The sequence below is a fragment of the Mercenaria mercenaria genome, chromosome 12, assembly GCF_021730395.1.
Source record: "Mercenaria mercenaria strain notata chromosome 12, MADL_Memer_1, whole genome shotgun sequence".
Taxonomy (NCBI): Eukaryota; Metazoa; Mollusca; class Bivalvia; order Venerida; family Veneridae; genus Mercenaria; species Mercenaria mercenaria.
This window is the reverse complement of record NC_069372.1, coordinates 23,965,151-23,987,071: the sequence shown is the minus strand read 5'-3', so window position 1 is coordinate 23,987,071 and position 21,921 is coordinate 23,965,151. Positions and strand designations below refer to the sequence as shown.

The window sequence follows — 21,921 nt, the reverse complement described above, 5'->3', positions numbered from 1 at the left end:
CAGTCATTATATTTTCAGTGGACACCCCTTGGAATAATAGGTGTTCCTGCCCAAATTGGAGGATGGACCAGTCCAGTTTAGAAATTTAGCAGTGTAAAGGTTAAAGACTCCTTTTCTGAAGCTTTATACAACTAGACCAAACATTATTCAGTTGTTTCGGTACGGGAGAGTCACCAAATGTATTTCAGATAGACTGTGGTATGAAATCGTATAAAATGCGCCGTATGAAATCAGCACGCAACGTTTTTCTATTTTATTCACTACGTCAACGTCACATGCGAAACTGTTTTGTTACGTTGAACTTTTTATCCTGGTCAACCTGTTTATCTTTAAAAGGTGTCACAATTTTATGGATATTCGGTATTTCTAATCAAGCGCCTGTCTGAGCAAAAAGAAAATGCTTCCTAATCTGAAAAAAAAGTTAAATTTCATTTTTAAGTCCTCATCCAGGTACAAATCTATAATATAAATGAGGATGACAGTTAGCCATTTATAAAATCATTGTCAATACCGATCAGAAAAGCTTCTTATGCGCATGTGCCAATCCGCTACTATAAACGTATAGTTAGCGCTCGAACATGCCATTGAAATGAAAAATATGAATGTAAACCGAAAAGGTTCCAAATATTCCCTAAAAAAATAAGCAGGTGCTGCATTCAGTTCCAGTAATTATTATGATGTGATACCTGATTATTTGCTTCTATTTTTCATCAAATATTCTAAGGTAAATGTTCAAATTTAATTTCTTTTATAAAGAATGCTTGCAGACTTGACTTCACACTGGCCATAGCTTTCGCTGAAACAGTGCAACGGTGGAGGATTCGTCGCAGAAGCGGTGGATAAATATGATCAGCTGACTGCATTACAGTAATTTTTTAAATGAGTTTTCCCATATTTTTTCACGTTTGAATGAAAACAACCAGTGAGACAGGAGCCAACATTTGTATTCTTCCAGCCACAAACACTTGTTCAGTGCAATTCCTTGTCATTGATGTAAACACATGGGTTTCACAGTATTGCAGTTATACAGTAACGGCGGGCAGTTAACCCAACTAGTGTTCCTGGATTCTGTACCAGTACAAACTTTTTCTCCGCAAGTAACTGCCAACTTCTTCACATGAATCAATCAGAGGTGGAGGACGAATGATTTCAGACACAATGTCTTCTATTAAGGATAACATGGTGTAATAGCCATATTTCATATCTTGTAACCGGATGGTAATATTTAAATGAAATTTGGTCACTTTAAAGACATTCAAAATTAAAAACGTTTCACCGAGAGAATTTTCGAATTTTATCATTTTTGGGGGAGATAATCGGTATTGAAGTTAACATTGATGCCTATGGGAAATATATAATTTCTTTGATTATGAGAATCTGAGTTTGAGTTTCGAGAAAATTTGCTGTAGGAAGCTGCATTTTATGATTCTGATACAAATATCAAAAAGAAATCTAAAATTCCCCGTAGGGAAAAGGAGAAAATTAATTTTTTCTAGTTTTCAGGGGAGATAACTCATGAAAAACCAAAATTTTCAGGGAAGGTAATGTAAAAGAAATTTTTGAGAACTTCTGTCACTATATAACTTGTCAATATGCACCTTATTTTTATCGTTTGACATTTTCAAAGCTTACATTATCAAGTTGTTTGTACGCTTTTGGTGAAATTGAGGCCTATTACGGGTAGTCATCCTTAAATCGTCACGGAGAACATACGTCCCGTCCGGGGATCACCCTAGAATGAGAAATTGTGGGGTAAAATGAAGAAAAACAGTTTTGCGATGGGTTGGGCGAGAAAAACAGTACTCTGCTGCAATAGTTATGATTAAAGGTATATGTAAATAGCATTTGTTTAACGGGGGCTACATGCATTCAATACAGGAAGAGTTTATGCATGTTACTTTAATAACGTTGACTTCATGGTAGTCATATAAATTAATTTCTCATTTTCAAAACAGCTGAGTTAAGACACTGTTACATCTATTACATACAAAATGGAGCAAGAGGCTTGATCCTTGCTGAAATATCTAATCTAACATTTCAAACAGGTATTGTTGTCCAAAATTGAAAAATGCAGTCGTTGCTTCCGTACATAAGAAAGTTGCAAAGTCCAAGACCAATAAGGACCGGCCAATTTCTCTTACTTGTATTGCTTCCAGGACGTTTTTATTTCAAACATTATGACACATTATGTTAATAATGACCTGCTTAGCCAGTACCAGCATGACTTTCAATCTAAACATAGCTGTGAAACTCAACTTTTCAGCTTCACACAACAGGTGTTCGACAACCTTGAAAGTGGTACAAAACAGTTGTTTTTGTTATAGATTTTAATAAGGCATTTGAGAAGATTGATCACAATAAACTAGTGTACACAAACTTTTGAAAAGCTGGGAGTCCACCCCCTGACATCAGCGTGGATTAAGTCATTCCTAAAGAACCACACCCAACGACTTTTAGTAGCAGCCGCACTTCAGATACCTTTCATACTGTTCGCCGCTAATGTATATCTGACAGTCAAATCTTCATCATTCTCCTAATCCTATAAATGATCTGCATGTTCTTTGACAGTGGGATCAGGACTGGTTTATGAAATTCAATCCTGATAAGTGTGATGTGTTGCGAATAACTAGGAAAACATTCCTTGTATATCTTACATCCTACATGGCACTAAATTCAAAAGCACCAATACCGATTAATACCTCTGGCTGATAATCTCTAAAAGTATGAACTGATCATTTCATATCAACAATATTACATCCAAAGCAAATAAGTCTCTCCGTTTCACCTGGAGAAATGTCACGGGAAACATTAAGTAATTTAAAACGAATATTGTTCAGCTGTTATACACCCTTAGCAACATTCCCTAACAATCAACACTGAAATCATTCACAGGGCAGCAGCAAGCTATGTTTGTAACAGCTATGACTACACAAGTAGTGATTCCCACATGATAAAAATCCTAATCTAGCAAAACTTAGAATAACGCAGACACCAAACCTCTCTGATTATTTTTTGGCAAAATAAAATAAAACCTAGTCCATGTAGATCATAGTCACCTCAGTCCTACCGGGAATTTAAACTTTCACGCATACAATTCTACTCAAATTCTTTCTTTCCAAGGACAATTCGTCTGTGAAATACCCTCTCATGAAATGTACAGTCCCGCCCAGCCTTAGTCAATTTGCTGAACGACTGACTGTTTTTAACTATAGCCTTTTTTATTATTTAACCTTGCAGTAGTGGGAACTTCTTCACATTTAACAACTTTTCACACGACGTGGGACTCTACCTTAAAAAGCTGAAGTCCGCAGGAAAAACAATAGCAGTACCTGACCTACACCCAGTCTGTTGTAAGTACGGCGCGTGACGGCATTTAGTGGGATCGAAATTTATGGCGGGAAAATATGCGTCGAAAATATGTAAACAAAACGGTGATAATAGCACTACAGTAACAGCGCTTTATTTTGGTTTCGAGGTAGAGCTATTTCTTGGCACCATAAAAATAAAGGTGTTCTTGAGGTAACCTATTCTTACAATCTCCTATTCCCGTTCACAATATGGATTGCATACTACTCTTTTAAAATTTACTGCCTCAGTCCGAAAATACAGCGAACTTGCCCTTTCCGAACCAGTTTTTAATTTTTTTATCGCTTTACTTCGTCAAGTTTATATTTTAAATATAAATTTCATCTTAAATGGTGGACAAATATATCACGATTAAAATAATGTGAAAAGAAATTCGAAACAAAACATTGTTCGTAACGGATTTCTGTAATTGATCAGACTGGTACTGTGCGTAATCCGGGTCATACTCGCCTATTTCGAATCACCACAAATGACCTGAAATGGTTTTCTTACTACTATCCACAACAACATAAAACTACCATCTTGAATCGAAAACTGAAATTATTTTATGTCAGGAATAGAAATAATCGCATTTAAGGCCAATTAAATGACTAAAACGATAGGCATGACATCCTTCTTTGGCATTATTGAAATATTCTGTTTTAAAACAGTCATGTGGGCGGTCTTGTCCAATATGTGATTTAATTAGTCACATTGTATAATAATACATCCGCCTTTTTCTTTAACATCTGGCCATGGGTAAAAACAATAACATAAATTAATATTTTGGACACATTGTATCAATATTTTTTCTGCAATCTTTAAACAACGTGCAGCAGAACAGATGTGTAATTCGGAATAGGCACAATGTATGCCATCTATATTTCCTCTTTAGGCATCTCAGTGGTCAAATTGTTTTAAATGTGGGATATATGACTAGAAAGAGCATAAAATTTCCTTCTTTTTAATCTCCCTTCCGTTTCATTTTATTAAAAAACTAGAACGCAAGTGCTCTTTGAATCTGACATTTTTGTTTACATTCGTCAAATTTCCACATAAGAAAAAATATAGCATTTGGACAATGTTGCAAATATGTATTATGTAAGAATAACTTGAATATTTACCAGCAATTAATTATTAGTTTAATGTATTAGATATAAAACCAAAACATAGCTTACGGTTTTTCTTGACGTATGCGCGACAGCTGCTTAAAAACTTGGAAATGAGTCAATTTACAGACTGGTTCGGAATAGGCAAGTTCACTGTAGCACAGGTGGCAGTATCATTGATCAGGTCAGAGAGCTGTTTGCCACCAGCTGGTTCATTTGAATCATGCTGGTCCAATTGACCAATAACAAGACATGTACACATGGGTCTAATGAACCATATTTGTCATAATAATCAAATTGTGATGAAAAACTTGTAAAAATTATTTTTAAAATGGCAGTGGCTAGGTAGCCGGTTCCGGCTACCTAGACTAAAGGTCTAGGTAGCCGGCTCTATATATATACATATCATATATTAACACGTAAGTCATATTTATCAATATGACACAATTATGCAGTAGGCGTGGCGTGTAATCTATAAATAACCTGTGTACTGTCAACAATCGGACGTATATAAAGGCTATGTTTTAGACGTGTTTTTAAAGTTTTAATGTTTTTAAAGTTTAATAATAAAATAAAGCTTAAGAGTATAGATGTAGTTCATGGTCAGTGGCAGTTTTTCTCAGGCGCTTCAGGAGTGTTAGTAAGGTAGTCGCGGCTCTTACCCTGGATGACTAAATTTAATAAATTTAAATATATATTTCATAACCTATTTATTATTTCGGAAATTTAGACACAGTATAGGGGGGTATAACATTTAAAAACAATACAATAACAATAAATACTCCAGCCAAGACCCAGACATGTTCCAAAACAACACCCGGGCCTTGAATTAAGGTCCCTTTTTAAATATATCATATGAATCTAATTCTTTGGAATCGATCCAGGCGCCGACCTGTATCTGGCAACAGGTCTCAAAATTCAAATCTCGCTGGGCCTACGATTGATTAGTTAGACTGGAAACAGTCATAACTACGCAGCGCAGCGTAAACAAATAAAAATGAATAAAACAAAACAAAACAAAAACACGTAAGTCAGGGTAGCCGGCTTTAATAAATTTTGTTATAAAGGATCATTATATTAGTTAAATCAATTACATTTTTGTGACTTATTATTTACTATTTGTGATTTACCTGTTTATTTCGCCGTATTTATGCACTCGTATCATATCGGCCGATATTTTGTTATGTTATCAACAAATGATCAAAGTGTCGTTATCGTCATCGGCGTGTTTAAATGGCATGTTTATAATTAAAAGTAAAATTTTAAATGAATTTTTGTAGTTTGTTATAAATGTAAAAAAATACACCAGTTTTGATAGATGATTTCAATTGTCGGCGATCCTTTAGAATTAGGTCTTTTGATATATACATGTAATTATGTAATTTTACATTTCACATTTATCACGCTACCTTAGAATAAAGAGCTCATATGTTCAAACAAACAATTAGAACCAATAAAGATCATTGAATTGTAGACAAATCGGAGAAGAAATTAGTAAGTAATTAGATAATTAATTAAAGACGCACATAGAAGTGCGAAAGTAATGATCACTTAAAATTTTCACTTAAAAAAGGCACACGAAATGATCCAACGTCGTTATGTTCAGTAGAGTCGCATCATTTAATATACGATGATGCTCTTTGTTTTGCCTTTTTAAAACTGTTTGCTTTGTTTTCTTTTAGGAATGAATCGCTGTATCTCGAATATGTATCGAGTACATTCTAACATAACAAAATGTTCGCCGATATGAGTGCGTAAATACGGCAAAATAAACAGGTAAACCACAAACAATTAATAATAAATCAGAAGAAATGTATTTTATTTAACTAATTTAATGATCCTTATAATCCTTTATAGATACAGTTTATTAAAGCCGGCTACCTTTACTTACATGTTCATATATGATATGTATATATAGAGCCGGCTACCTAGACCTTTAGTCTAGGTAGCCGGAACCGGCTACGTAGACTAAAGGTCTAGGTAGCCGGAACCGGCTACCTAGCCACTGCCTTTTAAAATATAGGCTTAGAAACACATTCGCAATCTTCTTTTGATGTGTATGCTTACTTCTGAGCATGCACTTTGTGCTCAGACAAGCTATATAAGCTGTCTTGACTAGGTTTTTGCTGCAGAACGATGAGAATATGGAACAGACTTAGAAGTGTCAGTAAAGCAGGAGTTATTTGCATCGAATTTACGGTAATTTTCAACTTAAATATATTGTTGTGTTTAATCAGTTCGCTGCCATTTTGCAATTTTCCCAGCTGCATGATCATGTGACTGAAAGTAGCCATTTGATGCTGGCAAAGCAGGGAGATGACTGAAATAGTATAAAGGGAGATAAACGTTGCCATGATATTTTAGTTACGGATGAAGGGGGATACGAAAAAGCGGTTACATCTCAAATCGGCGGAAGTCAGTATGTTTTCTTCCTCCTTTATCTCTTGGATTTTTACAAATGGCCAAAATAAAGATTTTACAACAAAGTTACATTATTTTATTTTAAGAATTAAATGTAAAATCTATGGTGACCTACATGTAAGTGTACAAAATAACCAGTGTTCCCGCTACATTTTTTGGCCGGGGGTGTTTTCACCTCCAGCCAAACAAATCTGGGGGTGAAACATGAAAATTGGGGGTGACAAAATTAAAGTGATCAAATAAAAGAAATAAACAATTTTCTTAAGTAATCTTTGTGACATGGTGCAGTCACTAATATTCTGTTGCCTATTCTGGTCTGTATAGCAGTGGTTTTCTGGATGCTTTACACCCTTGGGCAATGGGAACAGGGTTTTTTCTTGCTGTTTTCAGAACATAGCCTTTACCCCCAAAATTGGGAATTTTGATGCGTAGATGTTCCAAATTGGGAATTATTTTGTTCCATAGGATATAGTGAGGATGTGTTTTAGGACTTTCATATACACATGCTTCACATTGTACAACCTCTTTAACATACTTCCATTACAACAGTGCTCCAGCTAGCTATTTACAGCAGGGCGCATCGCCCGTTCCGAAATTCGTTCCGCCCTGTTGCCCCGCCAGGCACCCTGCCCGTTTTACAACCATTCATTTCTTTTTTTTAGCCAAACTTCCCTTTTTTGCCTCGGTGATTATAATACACTGCTTTACTGCCCCCTTTTTATCGAGTGATACACGCCGGGGGGCATTGACATAATTAGCAAACAATTAAACAATTACCTGCTGTAACCGTGCCCGAGGCAGACCATGATATTTTAGACTGCTCCACTAGCATTAAAATCATTGAACCTTAGTGTTAAAACAGTTTGCAAACCAGTCTGAAATCATTATCATTTCGCGCCACCTGTCAAAGTGTACTTTCGTTTTCGGTAATATAGTCGTAAATACCCCTTTATACACAACTGAAACTTAAGTCCAGACAACAGACATTTATATGTAATTAATAAAAATCGATCACAATCAAATTTAAATAGGAAAATATTTTGATTTTATCATACATGTGATAAGTTCAGAATCCCAAAACTGGAGGTTTGCCATTTTTCAGCTGGAGTTGGGGTCTCAAAACTGGAGGTTTTTTATCGATATAAATTAAGCACGCGGACACATAACTTAGAGGCAAAATCCAACATTTTTGGCCACACAATAATGTATAATTATAAGTCTACACCAAAAGAAACAATCCTCATAACTCTTGATTTGAATTTTGCCAGACTTATGCCACTTCTTAACTTCATTTTTTTTGTTAAAGTTTTATATAATGTCTAATATCTCTGTTATATACAAAGCTATTGCCTATTATGTCCCTTTTACTGGCAAAGCTTTAATTCAGAGACAATCACTGAGAAAAGTTGAGCATGCTATCTTACAGAAGCTCCCTCGATCTTGTTCTAACTTTAAACTTTCATAACAGATTAAATTTGTAGAAAAAAAGTCTCAACTTAGGTCTGAAATGAAGGTGAACATGCATTAACATTATTCTACTCGAGGACTTAAAAAAAACGAAGCTCTAAATTGGTCTGAACACAACTCCTAAATTATGTAAATTCCTTACCCCACCCACTTTCGTATAAAAATACTGATATGATTTTGACATGAAAAATAGAAAACAGAAATGCATCAACATGTATTTACCCTTACCAAAATAATGTAGATTGATGTTATCAAATAAATGAGTGTGTGTTTTCATCCAATTTTCAATGAAATAAGTCCAATTTAGTAGCAAATTAATTTGGTAAACATTGGAAGAAAATGGCGTAACTCCGTAAGGGGAAATAACACTCCTGTTCTAAAAATAGTAATGGGTTGGTTTCTCCAACAATTATTTATGTGATTTTATTACCGAGCAAAATTTTTCTTTGAATAATCAAAAGTCATTTCAGCTGGGAATTATTTCTTATGACGGGGAGTTTTTTGCTTCAAATGGGTAAAAAATGGAGCTGAACTGGCATTGAGAATGGGCAGATATTCGGCCCCATGAGGCAGGTGGAAAAAGGCCCTGCTTGTCTAATCCCTTATCAAAACAAACAATTAATAATTCACCTGTGAAAAACAACTCTTTCCTCCAGCTACATGTGTGTCAAACATGTATAATACACAACAGTCGGTGACCCTTTGATTTACTGTGTAAACATGTTTGGCACTCCTCGGTAATTAACAACCCAGTCATAATACTGATTTTTATTTTTTGAAAAGCGGGAGAAAAATGGTTTTGGTCGGGAGACTGGAGGCAAGGTGAAAAAATCGGGATTTTGACCCTCCCGCGCGGGAGATCACATGTATGATTTTATCGTTTTACAAGTTTTTGAAATCGAAAGTAAGTTGTCGTCTGCTATGTGAAATTGCCGATTTTTCATGAAGATTTCTTTGAAATTAGTTTACTAAGATGTAATGACAGGGTACACTTTAATGTCAGATACTGTGAAATGCTGTTAAACTGTCTTTGCATCATAATATTTTTTCAAAAATATTGTTTAAACTGGACATTCGACGACTTTTAGAAAAAAGTGTAACCATATCCGGATATAAAATTTTGGATACCAGGAATATGTCTATTACAAGTGCTAAACTTGCTTTTAGACTGTTGTAAGTTAAAAGCTGCCCGATTTCATTTATTTAAGTGGAAGTTTAAACTTTATTTTCTGTATATAATATGTTACAGGTATAAATTTATAAATATCAAGTAGCCTACATGGAGAAGATGTGTACTGAAATTGTAACAAGTAAAATAGGCCTAAACACATAGATATTGTTATTCAGTATGCAATTACAAAGAAATGTTACAAGTTGAAAATCAATGCCAAGTAAAATACAAACAGCAGAATTTTTAGTTAATAAATAGGTGCGTTAGAGATGACAGACAGCCTATTAAAAGACCATACCTAAAGTGTGCCAAAAAACATGCCTAAATTATGCCAAATTCCATGCCTAAAGTATGTTAAAATGCACTGTATGCATGGACCAGTTATATTTTTTTCCAGGGGGAGCACGGTCCCGGACCGACCACCACCCCAGAAGTGCCCTTTTCAGTGCCAGCACCCTGCCCTTTTTTAATCCTAGCTGGAGCACTGTTACAAAATTGTCATTAATAAGTTTGGTCAATTTTTGTCCAATTTTAATGAAATTTTTTTCTGAATGTAGATTGGGAATTTTTGCAGTCATTTTGGGAAAAATACATACTTTTTGGCATTGGGAATATAGCTGAATAACGGCTATAAAAACGGCCAAAAAAAAACCCTGATAAGTAAAGTTCAGTAAACCATTAAAATTTAAATGTCTGTATCATGATGCGAATATCCACACAATAATTGTTAGTTCTCTTCTAAAACCAAAAAGATATGCGTCTCATGATTTATGGTTCATTAGGCTATGTATACATGTCTTATTATGGGTCAGTTGAACTAGCCTGGCTCAAAAAGACCATCTCTGACCTGTAGATTGGCCACCGACTCTCCACTTATACATAAAATAACAGATCTATCAAAGTCGTCCCGATAAGCCAAATAAATGAGGCTACTCCCCACCCAACCCACTAAGACCCTTGATACAACACTGAAAAAAATTCTTAACTATGAAAACAGTACTTATTCTAAAGAAGGTATAAATTAAGTCCGCTATATTTCCATTTGCCAAACAACATGGAGGATTATTCTTTGAAAAAAGAAGGGGGAATATTTCTTAAGACTCTCAGGGGGTGGGGGTGGGGGGGAAATTCCCAGCATATCCCTGAGAAATTCTGCAGCCAGGGGTAATAACTTCAGCATGATTTCAGGGTTTTTTTTTGCCTGATTTTATAGCCGTTATTCCGTCATGTTCCCAATTGAAAATAGTATCTTTTTTTCCCAATTCAAAGCAAAAAATTCCCAATTCAAAGCAAAAAAAATCAAGAAAAAACCGATCAGTTTTACCAAGGAAAACAGCAAATATGTCTTTACTCCTGCATCTTGATTTTTAAATTTCCTGATGAAAAGTCGCCCGCCATCTTGAAATTTGAAAAAATACATTGGTATGAAAATAACCGATAATTTAGCGATAAAGTTATAAAAACTTATCCAGTTTACAATGAATCAATTATAAATGCAATGCCCTAGTTATGTTTTCATAAATAATTTATCAAAATGTTTTTATAAGGCCGAAATTTGAGTTCAAAGTGCCTGGCCGCAAGTGTCACTGTACTCCGAAATTTCGAGTTGAAATTTAGACACAAAATACGTTCATTCAACTTAAATGATATTATTTATTTTGCATTTAGGGGTTATATTTGTCTAGCATTGAATTAAGATAATAAAAAGGATGAGAATTAAGTTTAAATTACCAAATTTTTCGAATTATATTGGAAAAACAACAGACAGCGACGCTCGCGGGCACCTGTTATAACTCGGAATTCGGATAACATCTTTTCGGATACGAACGTTCAAGCATACTTTATCCTATTATGTGTGACGGCTTTCTAGCGTTTAATTTTCATTTTGAAGTTTAATGGTGAAATGTTATGCAATCATCGCCTTCTGTAGCACAGTGAAATATCGTAGTGACTTCTGTCAGCAGATAAAAATTGCTGGGAAAAAATGTTGAAAAATGATTGACTCAACTTCTTTCAGACTTACAGTCATTAAAACATTCAACTTTATATATTTATGTAAGATGACTTAATTTCTCTTCGATTTATTATAGTTGTGCTTAATTCAGTGATTGTTTTTAAAAATCTGTTGTATGACAATCTGATCCATCATTTATTTTTTATTTAATTCTAAAAGCCTTAATTATTAATCATTATCAAAAGCTTGTTAGTGTTAGTAACTTAGTTTGACGAAGAACCTATGTGTGGCTGCACGAAGTCGACTTAGCCAAGAGTCACTGGTCAGTCTGATGAGGATATGTATCCACAAAGTCTTCAGTCGCTTACCAGGGTTGACTTGTTGACTGTTTCAAGAATATGAAAGTCTGTGAAATTGATCTGTAAATCTTATCACACTGAGTTACAGTTAATTAAACATAAAAATCAGTAATTGTGTTCATTTTGGCTTTAACAAGAATGGATATTGAAATTTGTACTTTTTCCCAATTTGGCAAAAATGCCGCGAAAATTCCCAATCCCAGGGGTATGGGTCATGTTCCCAAAATGGTGAGAAAAAACCCTGGATTTGAATATAGCCTTTAATTTATAACAGGTGAGTGTTCAAATTTTTGAGACCTGTAAAGATTGAATCAACCCTTACAGAAGAAAAAGGCCTGCTGCGTACTCTTGCTGTGTACATACAGTGTATATGATGCATACATGATGTGTACTGAAATCAAGGGCTTTGAACAGTACGCAGGATATACACCGCACATACACCGATAGTATGTTTGTAGTACACTTTTGACATGCAAATGAACTCTGCCGCGTACTACTTGCTGCGTACATGCTGTGGACTACATAGTACACATGATGTACGCTGGAGGAATTTAGTATGCGGGAAATAGTACGCAGCATGTACGCGGCACATACACTTTTCACATGCAAATGAGCCTGCGGTGTACTACCCCTGCGGCGTACATGCTGTGTACTCCTGTGGCGTACATGCTGTGTACTCCTGCGGCGTACATGCTGTGTACTCCTGGCCCGAGTCCTGCGGCGTACATGCTGTGTACTCCTGCTGCATACATGCTGTGTACTCTTGTGGCGAAACTGCTGTGATAATGTAAATTCCTTACCCCACCAACTTTCGTATGCAAATGCTGATCATTTGGACAGAAAAAAAACAGAAAAAAGATAAGTGACATGCATCAATAAGTATTTACCCTTACCAAAATAATGTAGACTGATGTTATCAAATAAATTAGTATGCTTTTCTTCATCCACTTTTCAATGAAATAAATCAATTTTTGTAGCATGTAATTTGGTAAACATTTGAAGAAAATGGCATAACTGCATCAAGGGGAAACAACTTTAATGCAACTAAGTATAAGTGTTATGATTATAGACGATGTGTGCGTAGTATGTATTTATTTTGATTAAAATCTATCTGAGAACAATCTAGGACTGGAATTATATAAGCATTTATACATTTTTATATCCGTAAAAAGTACCGTGCCAAAAAATTTTGAATTGATTTTTTCCAATGGGGCAAGCGCAATTAGCCAAAAATGTTCTGAAAATATACGAGCGGCAAATCCGATGAACAACTTTTTAATTTGGTGACGCCTTAATGAGTTAACATAATGAGTATTAAAGCCTTTATAAAACATGATAGAATGGTGTTTCGCTTAAGAGTATTCAAATAACAGTGAGAGCTATTAATTCTTCTCACTCGGGCGCTGTTGAGGCATTATCTTGGTAATTATTTCATGTACATGTATTACAAAATGTAATGCAACGAAGGTCAAATAAGGCTTTTCAATTATCCAAGTTAGAAAGCTCCAGGATTAATTCAAAATGAAAAAGAATATATTTTTACACTGCATGCAAGGTGCAGCTCAGAAATCACTAAGATGTAAGCTTCATAAATGAACATTGCAAATAGTTTGGAAAATTTTCATTGTTCAGAATACCGGTAATCTGAACTATTCTATGCTACAAATCCTTCCTGCATGAAGTGTACTTCAGACTTTACCTAAAAAAATTCAAAGTATAAACACCAAAAGAAAATGAACAAGTCCCTCCCGCGTATATGAAATTTACTTCAGACTTATAAAAAAAAACTAAGTATAAATGCCAAAAGAAATTGTACAAGTCTTTCCTGCGTATATGAAGTGTACTGCACAAATTTCAAAGTATCTGCGGTGTACATGCAGTGTACTATTTTCTTGTACAAGTCCCTCCTGCGTACATGCAGTGTACTCCTTAAATTTTCAGAGTCTGTGCTGCATACTTGAAGTGTACTAGTGACCTCCTGCGTACATGCTGTGTACTCGTCGAAAAAGTATGCAGCATGTACACGGCATGCGGTGTATGTCAAATGTACTCCTCTGGCGTACTACTGTGTTCGCGGCATATACACAGCAAATACGCAGCATGTACGCCACAGAGGCTTGCTTCTGTAAGGGAATAATTGCCATTTGATAGAAGTGATATTTTCAGCACTTAAATTTATCAGGCAGGCATGTTTAAACGTAAAACCCACAGAATTTTAGAAGGTTGCATAAGTTAATAAAATTTCAGATGGAAAGAGGAATTTTAGCTCAGTTCGCTGGATATTGTATTTAGTATGAAACAGATGTCAAGAAATATAAGAAAAGCAAAACAATTTGAATAATGTCAGCATCTTGAATACCATTTGGTGTTGCAGGTAACACAGATACATATTAACTTGCCAGCTTATTTTTATTAACAAAATATGGAAAAACGGTGTGTGAAATCAACAATTTACAATCCATAGAAGTATGACGACAGTTTACGTCAAGTAACAATCTTGTGATAATCTCTGCAATGCGGTGTTCGAGTAACCATTACAGATATTGGTCTGTTTGTTGATTACCGGTATTCTGACAGATCATGTGTCTAATTTTCTTACAGAAAATGGAGGTAGATTTGCAGCCATCAATACAAGACGACAGTGATGGTATGTGTTTAAATGTCTACTGATTTTGATGTGTTATATTTTTAATATCAGAAATTTTTGGGAGGATATTATTTCGGCTATGTTTGCTAGCTGATTGTATTCAGGATTATATAAATACATGCAAGTTATTAAAGCTATCTTAATATATTTCCCAAGTTGGAAATATTACCCTTTAAATAATTTAGCCTTTCAAAAAAAGCTGATTTTAAAGTACACCTGACAAATGCTACTTTAAAGGGGTTAAGTAGCTTAGCCTTTACCCTGCTAAATTTCTAAAATAGACTGGTCCATCTTCCAATTTTGGGCAGAACCATTTATTATTTGAAGGGGTGTGCACTGAAAATTTACTGACCGAATAGTGAACAGTGCTGACCATGATCAGTCTACATGAAAGTGCTGGCTGATCTTGGTCTGCACTGGTTGCAAAGACAAAATTACTTGCAGCCAGCAGACTGAAGGTTAAACAACTAGCGGTATGGGGTTTCATTAACGACAGAGGGATGGGAGATCCATGTGCTTATTGGGGTCTGAGGCCTGGGGTACTTTTCCTGCATGTACATAGCAAATAAAGTTCTAAATTGGAGTACCCCCAGGGGTGTGGAAATCCCAATATTTTTCACTTGTCCACAGACAAATGAGGCTTAAAAATCTACTTGTCCGCAGTCAAAACTTACTTGCCCATGGTTCCCATTCACGTAAATATATATGTTTTTCACGTATAAATTTCGATCTGAAACGTACAGAAAATTGCTCCGGTACGTATTTTCACGCAACCAAATTGCCGACCAGGAAGATGCTAAATTGTTCTAAATCATAATAACAGCGAACTTATAATGCAATCAATCCGAAAGTAGCTGAAAGTTAACAGTTTGTGGAATTCTAGTGTCTATTTTTAGTCGTGTTGGGTGTTACTCGACTGGTTCTGTGTAAAATATTAAACGCGCAAGTTACCAATGAAAAATTATAGAGACAGTCTAGCACGTGGTAATTTTTGCATGACGTAATCGATTGCTGTCTGCATATTATGTGAGAAAAATGAACCAAACTAAACTTACTTATTTAATAAACAGCGAGGGCAGGCGATGTCAACAGCCGAGCAGAAAGGTGTTACATCTGAATCCTTAATATCAAAGACTGATACGTCGGCAACAAATAACGGTAATTGCATAGCATGTAAACAAGATAAAAGCTCTAATAAAATATTTCTGATATTAGTTTTATTGTATTTTAAAAATACAAGTCAACATTAATACTAGAGCTTTGTGCAAAACTGTTATGGATAATCATAAAGTATGAAATAAACTAGTTTTGCACCAAGCCCTTAAATTTTATAATATAGTCTATAGTAGAATAAAGTTCGAAATATCAAAACCCCCAACTTTTGAAGTTCCACCCCCCAGTTTGATGACCTAGGGGTTATAAAAAAAACCACACCAAAAGTCTGGTGGGAACCCTGCTTGCCCAAATTTTCAACATTTTAGCATGCAAATAATTCTTTATTTTGGACAATAATCTACAAGTAGGAACAAAAGCAAACATAATAAAGTGTAATACTGTAGCTGTTTCAAAAAATAAGCTTTCAACACTAGCTTGTGTTCGTCCACCGAGGCCGTCGAACATTTAAAAGAAATACCTAAAAGACTGCCCATCATGCCATGCGAAGCCATGTGAGAAAGCATGAAACTTTCTGACTGTTAGAAAACATGAAACTTCCTGATTTGTACTAGGGAGCTCTTTGTGCTTTGACTGTTGACTTCCATTTTTGGTGGCAGACGAAGTTGTAACAACGAATTTGTCCAAAACTTTGTGATAATTGTTTACGTTTCCGGTTTCTATTCGCCGAGTTACCGTGTGCAAAATTGTGCGAGATCGTGACAGGGAACCAATCAGAACGCAGAGAAAGAGATGCTAAATTTAGACGCAGTATGGTTTTCCCAAAACTGGAGAAGTCAAGAGGCCCTCGGCGGGTGAAAACATCCATTTCGTACGTCAGATTCTTTTATAAACTCCACAAACTTGTAGCACTGTTCAGCGTTTCTCAATTCTTCTTCCCTTTTTTCATTTCAAACCAGAAAATTTATGCTTGTCCACGGACAAACGGAATGCGAAAACTCACTTGTCCACCGTCGAAAAGTCCCAAGTTGGACATAGGAATTCCACACCCCTGACCCCCAGACCTACCTCTACATCCCAACTTATCTGCTTATTGAAACCCTTGGTGGTATTTACTGGTAAATTACTGGCCAGGCAGATACCCCTAATGTAAGACTCAATTTGACAGTCTTTTTTTTCAGTTGAAAGGCCATGTTTGTTGTGTAAGAAACTTTGTAACAAGAAGAAGAGAACAGGATATTCAGTATCTTCTGTAAATTATGTGAGATACGGTATCCAAGAATCTGATGTTCAACCTGATACTCTCATCTGTCTGACTTGTCACTTCAGGCATGCAAAGATAATGTATGGCCAATGGTTTTAAATGCATTTTGACTTTTAAAATGTTTATATCAAATGTGACCACATGTATTATAATCAGGGCTCCGGAAATTTTGATAACTCAATCCGTCCGAAACGAAAATCCTGACATCGGCACTACCCCACCCACCGCATTCCCAATATTACATATTTTGTAAAACGTGATAAGAGTAAAGAAATAAGCATGTCATGCATTAAAACTGAGTTACCGGTCACCGTGTGTTTCCATACAATGAAGACAGTTATTCAGTGTTATGTGTGATCGTTACTTTGTTTAAATTTCGATGTTTTTCCGAGAAAATACTTGTAAGGATTGACACCGTGTGCGTAACTAGTCTAAAAGCCAACACACGTGACCGGTACCGTATACACGGCAGATACTTTGTGATGTTTCCTCATTCTTTGACGGAATTCTATAAAATACAATGCGTCAAAGTGAATTACACGACACATATTCTCTGCTAAACAGTCTCAGTATTTTAAGAATACTCTGCCGCGGACCAAATGTGTACGTTATATGAACGCTGAGATCGAATTTCCCGCATGTATAGTACCAAAAGGTCACGCGTGTTGGCCGCGGATATTTCATTTCACTTATGTTGTACTTCAATAAGCAACTACATTTTATAAAGTTATATGTTCTCTTCTGATGTAAACAAAATTTCATTTTGAAACGTTTTTTAAAAGACTGATTTGATAAACAGCGCCACTCCGGTTTTCTTTATCATTCGTGTTTGCCAGTCCATTTATTTTCTCTTTTTTTTTGTACAGTCAGGTTGCAAAGACGATTTTCTGCACTTGTTTCAACTGGAGCCCCAACAAATGAATCTTGTAATTTTTTCAAATCAAGTAATTATAAAAAATATTTTGATCGGTTTTCCAAGTGATGTCTCATTAAATCAAAGTCCTGTAATGTACAGTTATAGCTCTTTGATTAAATGCAGTGACCATTTGTTTTTTTACCGTAATCAAACATAGCCTTTTGAAATAAACCATCCGTCGGATTCTAAATAAAAGAAGTGGATCCCCGTCGAAATGATTTGGATCCAGTCAGACATATTTGGAAACCAGTCAAAAATGTTTAATACATTGCAGTCGGCTGTCTGCAAACATTAAAGGATGTGCCGCGCGAGCACCTGATTGCGTCACGTGCTAATTACGGACCGATTGTCAAGGTGACAATCAGACCGTTTGACACGTTTATTGATTATCTGAGGGTGCGACCAACAATTTCCTGCTTGGCAGTAGATGGTGTATTGAGATATCAGACCGAAATTTATACTTTTCTCCATTTTTACGGGACCGATTTTTTTCGTTTTTTCACTGCATGAATCGGTCTGAAAAGTCAAAAATCGGTCCAAAACCGACAAACCGGCAAATTTCCGAAGCCCTGATTATAATGTTTGTATATCAGTTAAAAGAAAATACGATTATAATGAAAGAAAAATATGTGCCTTTAGATAGAACTTCTATTTCTAAATGACTTTGATTTAACTAGAATCCTGTTGAAGGTTTTAAATGATGGTTTTTGTTAAGTTGATTGTATTTTTATATGAAATGTGACTGCTTTTTTATGTAGAAAATCAACAGCAGACAAAGAAAATCAAATCAAGGTAGATAAAAAAGAAGTAAACAAAGGTACAGGTGGTGAAATTGGGGTCACAGAAACAATAAAAACAATACCAAAAAGTGTTAAAAACAATGAGACAATGTGTGGTGCTGTAAAAGACAAAAAAGCTATTTGTACAGAGTTGAAAAGTGAAGAACCAGTCTTTAAATTGATGAAAAGCAGTGAACCAGTCCATAATGAAATAAAAAACAATGAACCAGTCCCTAATGAGATTAAAAGCAGTGAACCAGTCTCGATTGAGGTAGGAAGCAGTGAACCAGTTCCAAGTGAGGTAAAAAGCAGTGAACCAGTCCCTAATGAGGTAAAGAGCAGTGAACCAGTCCCTAATGATGTAAAAAGCAGTGAGTCAGTCTCTGATATGATGATAAGAAGTGACCAAGTCCATAACCAGACAAGAAGCAGTGAACCTGTCGATGACCACAAATGTGAGAAACAATACAGGTGTTCTGCATCACTGTGTACAGCAGCTGCTTCAAAAAAAATATATAAATTGAAAATCATTCCAAAACGATTTTTCACCCTTCCAGCAGATGTAAAACAGATTATTAAATCCCAGTGTGGTAAGAATATCTTTACATTGTTTTTGATACAAAGTAATGATCAATCTAAATTGTGTTGTCTGAAATAAAGTGTTCAAATTTTGATACCACTCAAACTCAAAGCAAAGAAAATGAGATGCTACATGCCTTGGGGAGACCCCAAAGATTTAATCTGCTAATGTATGAAAAATAATGCATTCTAAGACAATATTACAAATATGTATTTGTTCTACTTAAAATGTGTTTGCAGCCTTAAGCAGAAATATCCCTAGAGTGATAACATTTAGTTAGCAATTGTGCCTAGCCTAGTTGTGCATATCATCGGCATGTTCCGGTTCATTGATTTTCAGCAGAGTTATGGCCCTTGATTTGTCATATTGTCCGTGCAACTGCTCCGATTCATCCAGGAGGAATTACACCAAACTTATTGCCAAGCCTAGTTGTGGGTATTATTGGCATTTTCCGATAGGTGATTTACAGCGAAATTATGGCCCTTGATTCTTCAAATTTTATGATGTTTTGGTCACTTACCTTAAGGCTGGGGGGATCACTGCCAAGCCAAATTCAATAATTGTACATTTTGTTGGCATGTTCTGGTTCAGTGATATTCAAGGGAATTATTGCCCTTGATTTGTTGGATTTTACAGTGTTTACACTACTTTATGCATACCATTGGGATAAATTTCATCAAATCTCACATGTGTGATCAGTGTGAATCTTTAAATTTGGACAGTACCATTAACTGTTAAAAGGGGTGCATACAAAAAAAGATACTGACTGAATGGGGAACAGTGGAGATCATTATCAGACTGCATGGATGTGCAGTCTGATTATAATCTGCACTGGTCGCAAAGGCAGAATCAGTTTCATCCAGGGTGATAAGGGATACCCTTGCTTTGAAAATAGTTGATAAAGGTCATTAGGACTTTGATTTCTAAAATACTTGACTTTTGTCATGAATTTTCTTTTCAGGGATATTAGATGAGAGAAAAAGGATATGCAAAAGCTGTTATGACAAGGTTTACTTCAAATGTATTAATCTAACAAAGATAAACAAAAAAATAGAGATCCCATCATGTTCCAACAGAAATCAATGGAAAGACAGTTTGAAGCAGTCCATTAGCGAAGGTATTTATTTCTTTCACTATTTCACACAGCTAAGAAGATAGTTGAAACTCAGTTATGTGGAATTTTGCCAAATAAAAAAAAAACTAGTTTTTAGCTCACCTGTCACATAGTGACAAGGTGAGCTTTTGTGATCACGCAGCGTCCGTCGTCCGTCCGTCAGTCCGTGCGTCCGTAAACTTTTGCTTGTGACCACTCTAGAGGTCACATTTTTTGTGGGATCTTTATGAAAGTTGGTCAGAATGTTCATCTTGATGATATCTAGGTCAAGTTCAAAACTGGGTCACGTGCCTTCAAAAACTAGGTCAGTAGGTCTAAAAATAGAAAAACCTTGTGACCTCTCTAGAGGCCATATATTTCAAAAGATCTTCATGAAAATTGGTCAGAATGTTCAACTTGATGATATCTAGGTCAAGTTCGAAACTGGGTAACGTGCCGTCAAAAACTAGGTCAGTAGGTCTAAAAATAGAAAAACCTTGTGACCTCTCTAGAGGCCATATATTTCACAAGATCTTCATGAAAATTGGTCAGAACGTTCATCTTGATGATATCTAGGTCAAGTTTGAAACTGGGTCACGTGCCATCAAAAACTAGGTCAGTAGGTCAAATAATAGAAAAACCTTGTGACCTCTCTAAAGGCCACATTTTTCATGGGATCTTTATGAAAGTTGGTCTGAATGTTTATCTTGATGATATCTAGGTCAAGTTCGAAACTGGGTCACGTGCGGTCAAAAACTAGGTCAGTAGGTCTAAAAATAGAAAAACCTTGTGACCTCTCTAGAGGCCATATATTTCATGAGATCTTCATGAAAATTGGTCAGAATGTTCACCTTGATGATTTCTAGGTCAAGTTCGAAAGTGGGTCACGTGCCATCAAAAACTACGTCAGTAGGTCAAATAATAGAAAAACCTTGTGACCTCTCTAGAGGCCATATTTGTCATGGGATCTGTATGAAAGTTGGTCTGAATGTTCATCTTGATGATATCTAGGTCAATTTCGAAAGTGGGTCACGTGCCGTCAAAAACTAGGTCAGTAGGTCAAACAATAGAAAAACCTTGTGACCTCTCTAGAGGTCATATTTTTCATGGGATCTGTATGAAAGTTGGTCTGAATGTTCATCTTGATGATATCTAGGTCAAGTTCGAAACAGGGTCATGTGCGGTCAAAAACTAGGTCAGTAGGTCTAAAAATAGAAAAACCTTGTGACCTCTCTAGAGGCCATACTTGTGAATGGATCTCCATAAAAATTGGTCAGAATGTTCACCTTGATTATATCTAGGTCAAGTTTGAAACTGGGTCACGTGCCTTAAAAAACTAGGTCAGTAGGTCAAATAATAGAAAAACCTTGTGACCTCTCTAGAGGCCATATTTTTCATGGGATCTGTATGAAAGTTGGTCTGAATGTTCATCTTGATGATATCTAGGTCAATTTCGAAAGTGGGTCACGTGCCGTCAAAAACTAGGTCAGTAGGTCAAACAATAGAAAAACCTTGTGACCTCTCTAGAGGTCATATTTTTCATGGGATCTGTATGAAAGTTGGTCTGAATGTTCATCTTAATGATATCTAGGTCAAGTTCGAAACAGGGTCATGTGCGGTCAAAAACTAGGTCAGTAGGTCTAAAAATAGAAAAACCTTGTGACCTCTCTAGAGGCCATACTTGTGAATGGATCTCCATAAAA

General features: G+C 35.8%; 2 protein-coding genes across 2 annotated transcripts in view; both read left to right on the top strand.

Annotated features, from left to right (window-relative positions):
• Positions 1–3,397: 3,397 nt before the first annotated feature.
• Positions 3,398–21,921, top strand: part of LOC123533676 (thiosulfate sulfurtransferase-like) — a 58,544-nt gene continuing 40,020 nt past the window's right edge. Inside the window, exon 1 of the mRNA XM_053519457.1 lies at positions 3,398–3,519. The gene's annotated coding sequence lies outside the window, so the exon portion shown is untranslated. The remainder of the gene's footprint in view (positions 3,520–21,921) is intronic.
• LOC123533675 (uncharacterized) overlaps positions 6,611–21,921 on the top strand; it is a 34,841-nt gene continuing 19,530 nt past the window's right edge. Inside the window, exons 1-5 of the mRNA XM_053519455.1 lie at positions 6,611–6,873; positions 14,428–14,473; positions 16,768–16,930; positions 18,525–19,135; positions 20,087–20,242. Coding sequence (XP_053375430.1) covers positions 14,431–14,473; positions 16,768–16,930; positions 18,525–19,135; positions 20,087–20,242 — 973 coding nt within the window. The 5' untranslated portion in view covers positions 6,611–6,873; positions 14,428–14,430. The remainder of the gene's footprint in view (positions 6,874–14,427; positions 14,474–16,767; positions 16,931–18,524; positions 19,136–20,086; positions 20,243–21,921) is intronic.